Genomic DNA, 16030 nt, shown 5'->3' with positions numbered 1-16030 from the left:
TGTCCTATTGTTGAGCGCTACAGCGGGAGGACTCTCTGCTGGGTGTCTCGCCCACAACGGAGGTACCTGGTCCAGTATTTCCTGAACTGCTCGTCCCTGAAGCCATAGATGACCGGGCTGAGAAAGCGAGGGATGATGTACACTACCAGGAAGAAGATGTATCGGATCTCCAGACTCAGCTGAGGGAACAGGGAGATGAGAGCAGCCTGCAGGGAGGGCACCACAAATGCAAGCATGCACAGGAGCAGCTGGGGGTGAACAAAATATTATTAATGATGATTATTATTCATAATTATTAATCTTTGGTACCTTTCCACTATTACCATTACAATGCATTTTAAAAGAAACATGGGTGTCAGGGTACTTTGTGTAGCCCAGCTGAGGAAGGCCTCATGTGAAAGCTCAGAACCCCCAGAATTTACTCACTATTCACTATACCTACTGCAGAGGCCGCACTAGCACTGATTCATGATTGGCATTCAGATCAGAGAGAGTCCTTTTAGGTTTGAACCCATTGTATTTCAGGATTGAAATGAGAAAGGCTGATTCTGCCCTCTGATTGGATAATCGTCTTGACAACTAATACACCAAATTATAATATGAACAACTTGGCCAGCATTAGATGCATCATGGTGACATGATAAAATCTATGACAAAATATAAGAAAAAATATAAAACAAAGACTTACTAGTTTTGGTCAAGGTATTCTGAAAGTAAATGTTCTTTTGTTTCTTTAAATAACCTACTCTTAAAAAAAGTTAGTAACAATGAGGAATGTGAGGAATGAGGATGTATTTAGTCAGGCACCAACTGTGCAAATTCTCCCACTTAAAAAAAAATGAGAGGCCTGTAATTTTCATCAAAGATCCACTTCAACTATGAGAGACAGAATGGGTAGAAAAAATCCAGGAAATCACATTTCTTGGTTTCACAGACCTGTAACTTCTTCTCTAAAGGCTCTTCTGTCCTCCACACATTACCTGTATTAATGGCACCTGTTTGAACTTGTTATCAGTATAAAAAACACCTGTCCACAACCTCAAATAATCAGACTCCAAACTCCACCAGGCCCTGAAGACTCAATCTGCAATAGGTAAGCAGCTTGGTGTAAAGAAATCAACTGTGGGAACAATTATTAGAAAGTGGAAGATATATAAGACCACTGATAATCTCCCTCGACCTGGGGCTCCACACAAGATTTCACCCCGTCGGGTCAAAATGATCACAAGAAGCAGCAAAAAGCAAAAATCCCTCGTGACTGACCTGCAGAGAACTGGGACCAAAGTAACAAAGGCTACCATCAGTAACACACTATGCCACCAGGGACTCAAATACTGCAGTGCCCGACATGTCCCCTGCTTAAGCCAGTACATGTCCAGGCCCATCTGAAGTTTCCTGGAGAGCATTTGGACAATCTAGAAGAGGATTGGGAGAATGTCATATGGTCAGGTGAAACCAAAATAGAACTTTTTGGTAAAAACAGCCCCAAAACATCACTGCTCTAGAGGAGATCTGCACGGAAGAATGGGCCAAACTACCAGCAACAGTGGAGCCTTACAGAAAATGTTTGACCTCTGTCATGGCCAACAAAGAGTATATAACAAAGTATTAAGATGAACTTTTGTGAAATACTTATTTTCCACCATAATTTGCAAATATTCTTTAAAAATCAGACAATGTGATGTTCTGGATTTTTTTTCTCATTTTGTCTCTCATAGTTGAAGTGTACCTATGATGAAAATTACAGGTTTCTCTCATCTTTTTAAGTGGGAGAACTTGCACAGTTGGTAAATATATATGGAATTATGTAGCAAAGAAACAAAAAAGTTCAATAGGCTTTAAATTTTAAAATCTTAAACAAGTTTTGAACTATTTTTAGTTTATGTTTTGTTTACTACAATCCATCAGTGTTGGAAGGTAATGAAGTAATAAAAGTAAAGTACTGTAAATAACTCATTATCTGTACTTTTAATTATGTAACAAAATTGAGTACTTCATCCACCACTGCAACCTTCATAGTTTTTGTGCCTCCAGTGAAAATCTACAATGTAAATAATCTTGGAAATTAAGATTGAAACACAGAAGAAAAAGTGTGTCCAAACTTTTGTAGTGTAAGTGTCACTAATTGTGAATGTAATTGTGAATTGTGATGTTTCTTCTCTCTGTTTCTTGATCACTATGTCCAAAAGCACAGCCCCACCTGCACTCCATGCAACAGCACCGTGTTCCTAGCTCTCCTCACCGATGCCAGTCCCGACGCCGCTTTAGCCGTTAACATGATCTTGCAGTATGTGTAGACCAGTGTGAGGGCCACAAATGACAGGTACGTCCCATCAAACACACAGTTCTTGTAGTAAATGGACCTGTCTCGGAAGAGGAAGGAGTGGTCGCAGAAGATGGAGGTCCTGAAGAAGCTGGGAGGTTCTTTGACCACGGTGATGAGGAGGTCGCTTATGGGAGGGGCCGAGGTGAGGATAAAGATGATACCGATGAGGAGGAGGGTTCTCGGGACGGTGCACATCTGGGTGTAATGCAAGGGGAAGCAGATAGCGAAGTAGCGTTCCAGTGCCATGCCCGCCAGGATGAGCGGAGTGGAGCGGGTGGTGAGGACGGCGGTCATGATCTGAGCACAAATAAAGTGTGCAGTCAACAAAGATTGCAAGATGAAAAAATAAATAATGACCAGCTATGGTTGCTCTTTTTATTTTTTTTTGCTAGAAAGTCACAGTTTTGGATTAGATCAGGTGTGGTACAATGACAAACTGCTAGGTTTCAGATAACATCAAAACATTGTATAAGCCAATAATATTTCATACACATGGAGGGCGGCTAAAATTAATATTGTTCAAATGTAGATTTCGTTGTTATACAGGAAGTGTTTGAGTCTAGTCACTATCAGAAATGATTAGGTTCAATTAAAAAATTTCAGCAGAATGAAACAATGAAATGAGGACAAAGGGACATTTGGAAATCTGGGATTGTGGCTTGCTAACAATGAAAATAAGTTTTAGAATCATAATAGGACAAGGAAATAATGCATACATAAAAATGAAAGGGTCTTTGCATGGAGATGCTATCCACTTTATTCCGGTGGTGGCTGTAGGTACTGTCATTGTCATTTGGGTTGTATTATGTTGCATAGGGCTGCTGATCTCAATAATAAATAAGTTTCATACAGAACCCACAGAATCAATGCAGTGTTAACTTGTTGGTCACATAAACGCTGAACATTTTACAAAAATGTATCTACTTATATTATAATCTATAATATTTTAGTGGTGAAACTTTTTCCAAATTCTCCATTGAAAGGAGTAATTACTTACAGCTTTACAGTTTAAATTTGTCAGATAAATGTAAGTAACAAATAAAACCACTATAACAAAATATTTCAACATAAAAATTTGGACGTATAAGACACTATTGACTGTAAAGGTTGAGAGGGGCGACTGACGAGGATGCAGCAGATGGAGGCTTGGATCTTTCTGAAGATGTAGCTGACCACATAGAGCGCTGTGACCAGGCTCAGCTGCAGGGCGTCGTTTATCACCATAGTGATGAACATGATGTACCGGGGGTTCTCGTAGAACAGACTGCATACACACACACACACACACACATTTTAATGAGCACTTAGTGTTATCGTTTGCTATAAAAGATAATATATATATTAAAGACTTAAGTTCAGTGCTGTCTGAGGAATCAGTGGTGTAATCTTTACAGCACTGTAGCACTGCTGTTCTAGCAGTGGTCCAATAAAAGTATATTAGGAACAGAGTGAGGAAGTAGTATTTGCAATAAATGACAACTGCTGAGAATATTTAAAGGAACTGTATGTAAGATGTTTATATTAAATTCTATGAACATGACCACATACAATGTAACCATGTTCAAGTCAAATATAGCTTTTACTGATAACAGCTGTAAGGTGGATGTATTCTTAATTGCAAAAACATTGGACATGATGGCCAAGCTCTTTAAGGTATAAATTGGTGTTTTGGTTCAGGACGAATTTCCAATTAAAAAGCAGATTGAGCCTCACATGAGTTGCTCCTTTGCGTTGCCAGTTTCAATGCTGAAATCCAGTTGGTTTAAACCTAAAAGGGCTCTTTCTACTCAAAATCTCTTTAAAGCCCAGCACCTGCAGCCAATAATAAATCAGAGCTAGTATGTTATCCATATACTGAGAATGAGGAAAACTTATCTCCTCCAGGTTCACTTATGACTGTAGTGTCTTTTTTTTTTTTACTCTAACTGCAGTTACTATACTACTATTACTATAAAAATACAAATACAAAATATATCTAGGAAGTGCAATTTATTAAAAAAGTTTCATAAGTAAATCCAACTCATTCCACACCTGTGTTATTGTGTTTACCTGTGGCGTAGGAACGTGTGCACCATGCTGCTGTTGATGATGCTCAAGGCCAGCCACACCAGCATGGCCACGATGTTTTTGGTCAGGGCATTGGAGAAGCTGTCTTTGGACACGGACACAGCATTTACAGACACAGGAGCGCTCGAGTTACCCACCAAGGTGTGCAGTAGAGAGGTAGAGTTCTGCATCCTGGGCCATACGCCTCATAGCAATCTACAGAAACATGAAAGAAATAGCTAGCAGTGGTAGTAGTAGCAGTAGTTTATTTGGTCATTTGCAGCACAACAACAAGGATATAAACAACTTTATTTAAACAATGACAAGTACAATTTACATACCTTAAACATCGAAAAGCCATTGATACACTTTCAGTAGTAGGGTGATATTACTTGGGCTACACAGCATTGCATAAACCAATTTCAAAACAAAATCAGTTTAACCTTTTTAGATATACAGGGAAATATAAATACTTGTGTTCATAAAAAATATTCAAAACTACACACACACAAAAAAAAGAACAATATTGAAAATGTACATTTATTGTTTTGATCTGTGACAAAAAGTTAAATAAAAAATGATATTACCAACATGTCTTCATGTTGAGCCACTGATAGCACGTGCCAGTGACTGCTCCCTCCACGCTCTGGGCTCTTTTATAAAGGATTGGGGAAGCTGAGGTGAGTGTGTTTATGAAATTGCCATGGTTGCAGAGGTTAAAGGTCACGCGTCACTACAACATCATCTTCATTGTCTCTGGAAATGTGATCATGTTACATGTGCATACAAGTGCATATGACTTTGTTAACATCATTATATTTATGATATCAAAAATCTTGCGTAGTTTCTTCTATTTGTTTATTTATTTTTATTTTGGTAAAGTTTATTGTTTTACTTCCTGGTTGGACATGGGCAGTAGATATAAGATAAGTAGAGGTAATTTCGTTGCTGTTACCTAGCCACCATTCTGTAGGCCAAACCTTGTCGAAATTACTCAGCAGTTATGATTTGACAAATAAAATCAATGTTTAATCAGTCAGAAAATACCTTGTACATAAATTGTCCCTCTATTTTGGATAAATACTGTTCAGACTGTCCTACCTCTTGTAACCAATCACACATCTTTTATCAATTATTTTTTTGTCATGTTTTATTGTATTTGTATGTTTTTTTTTTTATCAAATTTTACCTTGTTCAGTGTCCTTGGGTGTTTTGAAAGTCGCTTATAAATAAAATGCATTATTATTATTATTATTATTATTATTATTATTATTATTATTATTATTATTATTATTATTATTATTATTATTATTATTATTATTATTATTAATCTTTGGGTGTTGATTACATAGATTGAGGTATTCTGTTTTAGAAGTTAGTGCTACTTTCTGTATTTTTGTACTTTTCTTCTCAACTTTTTTTTCCCATAAACTGCCACTATGATACATGCAAGTACTATCCCACCAAACTAAGTAACAGACTTAGAAAAACATGAAAACCTGTCACTGTACCCTGATCTAGGCCTATATGTTTTAATTTGTGTTTTTTAATCAATATATTGTACATAAATACCATACATTAAAATGATAGCATAATTCCATGCGAAAAGATTCACCACGGAGATAAATGAGTTTTATGCCATATGGTGGAATATTATAGCCAAAGTAACAAAATTTCTATGGAAACACGCAGGAGGAGGCGATAAGAGTCAGGTTTGTGGAGATGCAAGCACCTTCACGGTAAGGATATTTTTCTATATTTTTCAGTGCTATAAACACAACCAAAATGAAAGATAAAAACCAGAACCTCATGCATGAGCATAGAAACACAGACCAACATAAAATTGTTCATAGGCTACGTAATGAAGAACAACTGCTTATTATGTGTCAGTGAAATTTGTATTGATTTAAAAGGGTCAGTAAGGTAAAACATGCAACTATTTATTTATTTTTTTCATGTAAAGAATTTAGTATGGGGTAAATTTTACACAATTTTTTTTTGTAAACATGACAAGTTTTTGTACATAAAAAGCCTCAAGACAGTTATGTGTGAATGTGCTGATAAGTTTGAGAGTTTGTATTCAGAGCACTTTTATGAACGTAAAGAAGTTTTCAACGGCAGTCATTGTTGATTTTTTTTTCTTTCTTTTTCTTTTTTTTTTTTTTTTGTATTAGATTGCAAAAAATGTTGAAACCTCCACACTAAACCAGTCCTGAACAAATGATGGATTACAACTCTCAAGTTTTATGAATGCATATCAGGCAGTGGAACTACATAACTGGGAACAATAGTAATAACATAGCATAATTGTGTGAATATAGGCATTTTTTCTGTATATTCTTAGTTACAGTCTGTTACATTAGCTTTAAACGCTTTGCGATACTCCTGAAATTCCACCAGAGGGAGCCAGCGTACCTTCACAACTTTAGGCCCACAGTGCATGTGAAAGTCATTTATTAATCAACAATACAACAAATGCATGAACAATGTGGCACTAACTATATTGGCTACAATCTATTTGGTTGTGCTGCATTGCATTCTTGTGACAAATTTAAGTTACATAAGATAATAAGTACACAACATAATTTAAACCAAATATATTCCTCCAGTATATTGTAACAAAATGTGTTCAATGTAATACTTGTTTAGTGGGAGCTGATGGTAAAATTGACAATTGCACAATGCAATTTCACCCCCACAACTCACTGAAACATACAAAATTTTTTTATGGTGTTCAGGTAGGGTGACCAGACATTCCTGTTTACCTGGGACAGTCCCAGGTTGGAGCCCCGAGTCACCTGTCCCAGCAGATTTATCCAAAACCAGTGATTTGTCTCAGTTTTATACAAGAAATGTCCAAGGTCTCTCTATATTGTCTTTTGTTTAGCTAAAATATGGAAAATTGGGCTTTAAAATTAGCATAAGGCAAAAAAACAAAAAACAAAACAAACAAACTTTATTGTCCCTCAGATTATGTACTGAGTCAAAAATGGACAATGCTCTCTTTTGACAATTTTATTTTACTAGTGTGTCCCAGTTCAAAAAGTAGGCCACCCTAGTCTTGAGCAAACAAAAAACATCCTAAATATATTACTGTTTTTGTTTTTTTTTTGAATAAGGTCTGTGCCAATATTAATGATGCCATAGGTCAGCAGGTGGCAGGAAACCCAACGATGTGTTTACATGGACATGTGCTTCCTTCACTGGTACAAATTGAGCATATTGTTTAGTCGTTCTTAATGATGGCTAGAAAGAGTAATAACGTAAAGTAGGTGGGTGACGATCCTCCGTCTATTTGACTTCTTGACTATGATCAATTTGGACATTATATTGATGGAAATTCTCAGCATTTCACACACAAATGCAAGAAGCCACTGGAAGCAATCGGACTTAAGTGTCAAATGGACAGCCACTTTGGACTTGAACCATCACAAATCTTTCTGGATCTTGGAAATATACTGTATATTGCTGTTTAAGTGTCATTTATGTTCTCCACTCTCCTTTTTTTAACAGCACACCTTTTGCTGAGTAAATACATTTTGAAGTACTTCCTAAACATTGCATCTCTCATTCCATAAATGATGGGGCTCAAAAAACGTGGCAAGATATAAACAATAATATAATTAGCAAACCTTATCTCCAAAATATACGCTGGAAAAATCAAATGTAGCACAACCTCCAGACTAGGTGATATGTAAGATAGCATGCACATTGCTAACTGCACTCCATGTAGCAAAATAGTATTCCTAGCTTTCTGTGCTAACACCTTCGCCGTAGCTAACGCTCTCGCTGCAAACAGTATACGTACATAAGTATATACAAGTGTTAGGAAAACAAAAGAAAAATAAATGATGTCAAACGCTAATCGTTTTTTAGCTAAAATCGGATCTCTGAACACATTTGGTCGAATGCAGAAAACAGATTTGCGGAAGAAGCTAAGAGGTTCCTTGGCGAGTGTTGTAAACAAATCAGCAATGGCCGGTGCTGCGCAGATAAACCACATGACTCCAATGGCGTAGTAGGTGCGTCTGACAGTACAAATTTGCCCGTGCCGTAGCGGGTTACAGATAGCGATGTAGCGTTCGATAGCCATGACAGCTAGGTTGACGGGAGTGTTCCTGGTGGTGAAGACGGCCACCAAGATGAAGAAGCAGCAGAAGGACACATTGATGCGGTACAAGATGTAGCTTAGGACGAACAGCGTACTAGTGACTATGAGCTGGAGCATGTCATTCAGAACCATGTGGATGAACAGGATGTAGCGAGGGTCTGAGTAAAACACCTGCGAAGGACGAGATATTAGCTGTACAACGTTATGTAAAACCACTTGTATCATATACCAGTGTTCCGTCATCATTTGTTTACTTTACTTTGTGTTTGGATTGTCTCATGCATGTTTGAGTAATCTTGTATGTATTTTGTATCTCTCTCTGTTTTCACCTACCCCCTATCCCTGCCCACTTCCCTGATCTTGTTCCGATAATTCAAACCATTTGAACTGACGTCACACATGTCAAGCAGTCAAACATGTCACTGCGATTTTCCAATTTTCCAAAAAAAAAAAAACAAGCAACTGAAAGCCTACTGTTGTTACTGTGAAATGCCACTGTAACGAGGTAGGGCCTCAATCTGCAGTTTTAAACAGGAAATCTTGTTTTATTATTAAGTTGTTTTGTTATTTGTCTTGTCAGACCCTTTAAAATTTTGTGGCCTTTCTAATAGAGAAAAGTAACTTTTACGGTGGAAATTCAACATTGTAGCATTGTAGTTGTTGTTTTTTGTTTGTTTGTTTGTTTGGGTTTTGTTTTTGTTTTTTGTTTTGTTTTTTTTCTTTTTAGCATTTTTAGCATTTAGAACAGATGTCATGTAATCCCTCAGTCCTCCAGGTATGATCCATAGGAAAAAAAAAAAAAATCTGTTCTGTCAACTGGATGAGCAGCAAAACGTCTTCACTCAAAAACGTTTGTCCAGTCGACAGAACTGAATTTTTCTTTTTCTGTCTCATCACTGATAATGTAGAATGTGTAAACTTTGGAACATTCTGGCATACCATTTTAAAGGGTGCTGTAGTGCCCAGTTTAAGGCCACTCTAAACACACATTTATAGACTTTATATGAATCTTTTTGGGTCTCTTTGTCTTTTACGTGTACAGTTCTGAATATGAGCTACACTCACTTTGTAATGGTGGATAGGAGTCTCAGCAAACCTCTTCTCCACTGGCCTCTTATAGAAACGCCACTCTCACGCCGGTCTTAAGACTTTGCCTGATGTATTGCGCTCTTAAAAAAGAAATGATTAAGAACTAAATTGTTCTTATATTCTTTTATTTCTCAACCTTTCATAATTTAGAAATTAGGGCTGGTGAAAAAAATAAAATAAATTCTATATTTCTAGAGACCACCTAGTCCACTGGCATTAGACCTTAACCCCCAAAGAGTTTGCTGATCTGAGAGTTGCCAGTCGACTCCGGCAGTATTTTAGCCTCTGTATTTCTTAATGTTAATGATGGTACAAGTATCATATAGTAACCTGGCTAGCCAAAACGACATGCTTTGACAAAACTTTACAAATATATGTGGATCTGAAACCATATCCTTTCTCCCTGATTTCAAATACAGAGGACTGAGAAACAGCGCAGATTTCTGCTGAATCAATAATTGAACCATCACACTCTCCATGGCCAAGCACCAAAGTATATCTCTGCCATATGAAGCATCTCACACTGAGGATTTCAGGGAGCGGCCTCCTCCCGGTGCCCAGAGTCAGGACTAAACATGGAGAATCAGCGTTTTTTTATGCAGCTAAAACCTGGAACAGTCTTTCTGAAGATGTAAGGCAGGCCTTTACTTTGACAATCCAGGCTCAAAATGGTTCTCTTTAGCTGCTTTTAATGTGAATTTTATGATGATTATTCATGTTTTGATTTGTTGTATTGTAATTTTAATATATTTCTTATTCTTTAAAGCCCTTCCTTTGAATTACTTTGTGTATAAATTGAGCAATACAAATAAACTTGCCTTGCCATTCTTATCTATCTCAGGTAAAATAAGTGATATATTTTGTTTTGAATGATAAAAGAATTTTTGAGAGATGTCTTCTGCATTTGCGTGGGTTCAGATTTGTCACGGTCTGTGGTCCAATTCCAGACCTTTTTGGTTTCAAACTGAATGTTGAAGGGACTGGCTGGTCAGGCAAAACATATGACTATTAACGCATGAAAAATAATTCATTCTCTTACAGTTTATTTGTCATACTTGTTGTGAGTAGTGCCTGAAAAAAGCACACAATTAAGCTTGGAAAAGGCCCCATCATTCTATTATGTTGTATCATTAATAGATGAAATAGGCCTGCATTATTGTCTTGACCATCATGAAGTGTTTATGTTTACCTGGTGTTTGAAAAAAGTTGTCACCAAAGTACCGTTGATGTAACTGAGGATGAGACAAACTGCAATCACAGTGAAGTTTTTAGAGAAGGCAATGATGAACGTATCCCTGACCAGCACCACCTGGTAAAATACAGCAGAACACATTTAATTTTGGTGATTTTATCATTTTATTCCTGGTTGGACATGTAGATGTGACATGAAGTTAATTCCTTAACTGTTACCTAGCAACCATGATGATAACAAACATTATGCAATAGTTATGATTTGACTGACAGAAAAAGCTTTATTTTGTTGAATGAAGGTTTAAATTTCTAGAAAAAATCTATTCCTTGCTCGTAATTTATCCCTGTATTTTGGATGAAATTTTCCACATTGAACTCACCGCTATGTCCTGTATTTTTGTACTTTCATTTTCAACTTTTTTTCCCCACAAACTGTCACTTAACTGATGCAAAACTATGATAAAGTACTGCCCCACCAAACCAAGTACTAAGTAGAAAAACATGAAAACCTATCATATGTACTTGTACCAATAATCACAATTTATACTATATCAAAATTTGATGCAATAAAGCTGTTCATCTTACCACATTTCTTCTCAATAACTGTACTAACATTTTGTGCATTCTGACATTATATAACCCCGGATTGAATAATTAAAAACAAAAACATATACAATGCTCTGTGTTAGCAGACCTGCAGAATTCCAGTCGTGTTTCCTCCTGAGGTCACAGATGAATTCATACTTCTCTGTCTCTGCTGGGGGAATAAGGACAAACTATCTGCATGTTGCTTTTTTAAGTGAGGTTATTCATTCAAGAAAACAAAGTAAAATCTGATCTATAAAGTTTATTATATGTCCATAAAAATGCATACTTCCCAAAAGTATGAGATTCTATTGGTGACGAATACCAGGTCACTAGCCTCTATGTAGCAGAATAAAGGTACTATATTATGCCAAATTGCCTCTCATGATCTTCTAGCCATGTTAAAATATTCTTCCGTCATCAAAAACATACCTGGAGTCGTGTTTTCTTTCATTCGCACATGTTTGGAGATGTAGACTGTGTAATAATACAGTGTTATTCAAAGCTCAAAATGCTCTATTCCACCTTGTGATGTTAAGTAGTAATCGTTTTAAACCTTTTACCTTTTGTTCAGTTTAAAAACACAGTGGTGCACTTCCTGTATTACTGCATGGCATCACAAGGTGAAACTAAATATGCAGGTTCTGTGCAGGTTCTGTGTGTTAAACATGTGTGAATGAAAAACACAACTCCAGATATGTTTTTGATGAGAAAACAATATTATAACATAGATTAAAAAAATAGCCTAGTATGGGCCCTTTACGTGACATTCATTACTACTGCATAGGACATTGGAAGACTGAATACACTGTAAGGACTGTATAAGCATTAAACATGATAAGACATATACACAGAGAGATGTAGTGGTCCTGGACGTGTGTGACACTCACCTGTCTGCAGAGGGGCAGAGGGGGCTTTCTTACAAAGTCTATATGCTCCCGAGCTCATTCATATTCATCAGCACATGCCATAGTGAGGAGGAGTATGAAGGACACATTTGCTTTTTGATAGACTGAAGTTTTTATGATGTCATACTGTCAGATGAGGGGCAGGGTCTTATGAGCAGCCCACTTATGTTTAATGCTGATTCAGAGTTTAAAAAGAAATGCAAATCCTTATTTAACAAGTAATTAATTTATGTGACAAAATAAATAAATAAATAAATCATGAGTTAATTAATAATTTAAAATATATCTTCTTTTTTCAAATCAGAACCTCTTTGATAATGAGTGGCGCCCATTGGAAAATGTGCTGTAGACTAGGTCAGGTTTATTACAGTCTTGGTCACTAGATGGGGCAATGGTAGAACATGAGATTGTCAGGTAGGTTAATGCCTCTGCGGCACAATAGTGTTGAGGTAAATGAGCTGAGCTGGTCCCATGTTCGCTAAGTACTCTCAAATATGATCATGAGCTTGGAGTCATGAAAAGACAAGACTTGGACACTCATCTCTAATTCAGTATTGCCTGAGTTTGTGAAGTCACAAATCTTGCAAAAATTCATCTTTTTTGCACCCCTCGCCTAGGAGATATTTGTCGTGGAGTCGCTGCTCTTCAGTCTCATAGATACTGTATATGACGCTGTATAGAAGAGCCGTCTTAATCTTGATTACTTCCCTGGAACACCACTATTCCAAAAGTGTGAATGAATGAATAACAATATGAAAAGTAATAGCACATTCTACATGATCTGAAAACTAAAAACAAATGTCACAACTCAGGGGACTGTTGCATCATGTGCGATCAGGTGCAGTCATGCCATCGGGAGAGGCTGATGTCATCTGATCTTAGGGGCTAAGCAGGATCGAGCCTGTTAGTATGGATGCTGTAGTGTATTGCATATTATTGTTGTGTCCTTAGGCAAAAAACTTCACTCAACTTGCCTATAGGAATTTGATGGGCGAGTGATTGTAGTGGCTGGAGACTAGATGGTAGCTTATCACCACTGAGGACGGAGTGAATGAATACTGCACTGTGAAGTGTGTTGGTTGTCTTGAAAGGCCCTATATAAATAGGAAAGTTTATTTGAATAGAACAATTCATACACAAAGTAATTCATAACATAAATAATGATCATAAAATTAACATTAAAAGAGTCATTTGCACAGCTAACAAAACAGTTCTGAGCTTGAATTTAAACATTGTCAGAGTAGAGGCCTGTCTCGCAATGTTTTATAATTATGGCCATAAAGCCTCAAAATTTTCTAATGCAAATGTCTTTTTTATTCCAAACTCAAAACAGTTAGAGAGCTTAAACTGATATTGACCATAAACAAGAACGTCAATTGCAGAGGATTTATTTTGACCTCAAAACCTGCTTACACAATTTATCTGAACTGGAGCAAAATCAATTTTGCTCAAATACATTTGAAAAAAAATCAGGCACAGAGTCTCTAATGATCAAATAGCTATTTTAGCCCCTTTTCTACAGAACAGATATTGCTTTAGATATTTCCTGAATGTTTTATCCCTAACCCCATACACCAGCGGAGTGACAAGCCGAGGCAGTATGTTAACCAGCAAAGCAACCCCAAAACGAACCGCCGTGACACTTTTTGGAAAAAAGTAGATCAACCCATTGCCTATTTCACTTTTAACATATATCAGCATAGACAGCACTAGTTGGAAGCTATGAAGGAGGATAGTGTTTCTAGCTTTTTTAGCATCTGAAGATATGGATTGTGCAGCAAAAAGTATCTTAAAGTAGGAGTATAAAAGTGTGAGCCAAACAGCCACCAGAAGCAACGCATTTGAAATATCTCGCTTTACTGCGAGATATTGATGTCTGAAAATATTGCCATATGTGCAAAATACCTGTAAATGGAAAAACTCAAGGGGCTCTGTGGCTAAAGTAACAAACAGATCTGGCAGCAAATTCACTGTGCATATCACCCAAATTAACCCGATGACAGTGTATGTTTTATTCACTGTACAAATCTGAGAGTGTCGTAAAGGATAGCATACAGCAATGTAGCATTCAATGGCCATGACGGCAAGAGTCATGGGGTTGTTCATGCTTGTGTAAGTGCCGATCATGACTAAAAGAATGCACAAGGAGACATTAATAGAGTAAACAATGTAGCTTAGCGTGTGAATCAGGGTTAGCATGGTGAGAAGGAGGATGTCGTTGATGACTAGGTGGATGTAGAGGATGTAGCGAGGATTCACGTTTAAAGTCTGGGGAAAAAACAACAAAAATGTTTTAGGTGTTTACATTCAAAACATTATGGTCAGGTACAAGCACAGACTGTATAAGTGCTAAGCCGCTAGCTGCCGCATTTCAAATAATAGGCGGCATGGGTGCAAATTAGTTCCATTGAGGTCTGGTTTCAAATGACTTGTACTGAAAAATCATCACCCTTTTCTCTGTATCTCATCACCCTTTTCTCTGTTTCTCTATCCTTTTCTCTTGTAAGTTTCAATACTTTTTGACAATAATACAGAGCAGAGATTGACCGATAACACTTGGCTAATATACAGATTGTCCATAAAGTCTCTTTACAATTAAACATTTTATTACAAAAGCAGATGATACGATCTATATTAATTAGATTTGTTCTATTGTACTCAGTGGTTATAAAAGCTTTTAGTCACATTGCATTTTTTGTGATTTCCTCAATCAAACATTTCCAAATTTCCTTGGCCACCACATTCACCAAATATCACACCTCCCGATTTCTTTTTATGCAGCTAAAGATACTGTGTATCGAACAAAAATACGGGACATTACTGAACTAAAGCAAAAGATAACAGATGTGACTGAAACCACTGATGAGGCTATGCAAATACCGTCTTGATATGCTTCATGTGACTAATGGTGCTCATGTAGATGCTCATGCTCATGTAGCATTAAATGAGGTAAAGCAGTTTGGAAACCACTAAGTACAATAGAACAAGTCTGATCTGATATCTTATCAGTTGCCTTTGTAATACATGTTTTAAATTGTAAGAGACTGTAAGAGACTTTACACCTTAGATATCGGGTTGGTATTTGCACTTTTTAGTGTTTGTTTTCAGACTTAAGACTTACCACCGGTCTCTGGATTCTAAACCATGAAAAAAACCCATATCTATTATAGAGAGCCTTGGATTTCCTTGCTGACTGTCTAACATAGCCACGTTTTGGAATGAGAACACCAATCAATCTTCTTTCAAGGAGCATGATTTAAATAGTCGTCTCTGTCTTTTACTGTAGTGATGCAAACATTGCTATAGAACACATACACAAACTTCCTTTGTTCATCAATAATATCATCCATATATTTTCAAAAGTGCAAGTTTGCATGAAAAGTGATCATCTGACCTCATGTCGTACAAAAATGTGCACCAGAACAACATTGATGTAGTTGATGGTGATGCACAGACCAACGGTGAGGACATTCTTGAGAATTACTGAGCTCAAATCATCCTGGGCTGCTTCTGAAGTTACATTACTGACAGAGCTTGAAACGTTCATCGGTCAACTAGGAAGCAACTAGGAAGAAATAAGTAGTTAGAACAACGTGCCAGATATTGCAATGGTTAATGCAAGATGGGTGTCTGCGGGAATGGAAATGATCACATAGCTCTGGTTGCTACGACTTCAAAGTTATAGTTTTGACTGTTTTATGTTTTATTTTAAGGTCTAAGCTGAGATAAGACCAGTAGGTGACATTGTTTTTTTTAATATATTACTTCTGGTTA

The 16030-nt window shown here is 36.9% G+C and overlaps 3 protein-coding genes across 3 annotated transcripts; all 3 read right to left on the bottom strand.

Moving 5' to 3' along the window:
* Window positions 1–17: 17 nt before the first annotated feature.
* On the bottom strand, window positions 18–4476 carry LOC117370864 (odorant receptor 131-2-like). The gene is made up of 4 exons (XM_033966407.1): window positions 4376–4476; window positions 3452–3590; window positions 2201–2623; window positions 18–248 (listed from the first exon to the last, which is right to left on the bottom strand). Exons 1-4 carry the CDS (start codon window positions 4438–4440, stop codon window positions 18–20), a joined length of 858 nt encoding a protein of 285 aa, XP_033822298.1. The 5' UTR covers window positions 4441–4476.
* Window positions 4477–7844: 3368 nt separating this feature from the next.
* Window positions 7845–10872, bottom strand: LOC117370863 (odorant receptor 131-2-like). The gene is made up of 2 exons (XM_033966406.1): window positions 10762–10872; window positions 7845–8654 (listed from the first exon to the last, which is right to left on the bottom strand). The coding sequence occupies exon 2, from the start codon at window positions 8613–8615 to the stop codon at window positions 7845–7847; it is 771 nt and encodes a 256-aa protein (XP_033822297.1). The 5' UTR covers window positions 8616–8654; window positions 10762–10872.
* A 2875-nt stretch (window positions 10873–13747) lies between these two features.
* Window positions 13748–15803, bottom strand: LOC117370862 (odorant receptor 131-2-like). The gene is made up of 2 exons (XM_033966405.1): window positions 15651–15803; window positions 13748–14524 (listed from the first exon to the last, which is right to left on the bottom strand). Exons 1-2 carry the CDS (start codon window positions 15801–15803, stop codon window positions 13748–13750), a joined length of 930 nt encoding a protein of 309 aa, XP_033822296.1.
* Window positions 15804–16030: the final 227 nt, after the last annotated feature.

Source organism: Periophthalmus magnuspinnatus, chromosome 5 (assembly GCF_009829125.3).
Source record: "Periophthalmus magnuspinnatus isolate fPerMag1 chromosome 5, fPerMag1.2.pri, whole genome shotgun sequence".
Lineage (NCBI taxonomy): Eukaryota > Metazoa > Chordata > Actinopteri > Gobiiformes > Gobiidae > Periophthalmus > Periophthalmus magnuspinnatus.
This window is presented reverse-complemented; position numbering and strand designations above follow the sequence as displayed.

Coding starts and splice junctions, on each gene's coding strand:
- LOC117370862 (XM_033966405.1), bottom strand. CDS start 15,803: ATGAACGTTTCAAGCTCTGTCAGTAATGTAACTTCAGAAGCAGCCCAG. Junction 14,525..15,650: donor ACATTTTTGTACGACATGAG/GTCAGATGATCA, acceptor TTTTTTCCCCAG/ACTTTAAACGTGAATCCTCG.
- LOC117370863 (XM_033966406.1), bottom strand. CDS start 8,615: ATGGTTCTGAATGACATGCTCCAGCTCATAGTCACTAGTACGCTGTTC.
- LOC117370864 (XM_033966407.1), bottom strand. CDS start 4,440: ATGCTGGTGTGGCTGGCCTTGAGCATCATCAACAGCAGCATGGTGCAC. Junction 3,591..4,375: donor CACACGTTCCTACGCCACAG/GTAAACACAATA, acceptor GTGTGTATGCAG/TCTGTTCTACGAGAACCCCC. Junction 249..2,200: donor TGCTGTTGCATGGAGTGCAG/GTGGGGCTGTGC, acceptor GTTCACCCCCAG/CTGCTCCTGTGCATGCTTGC.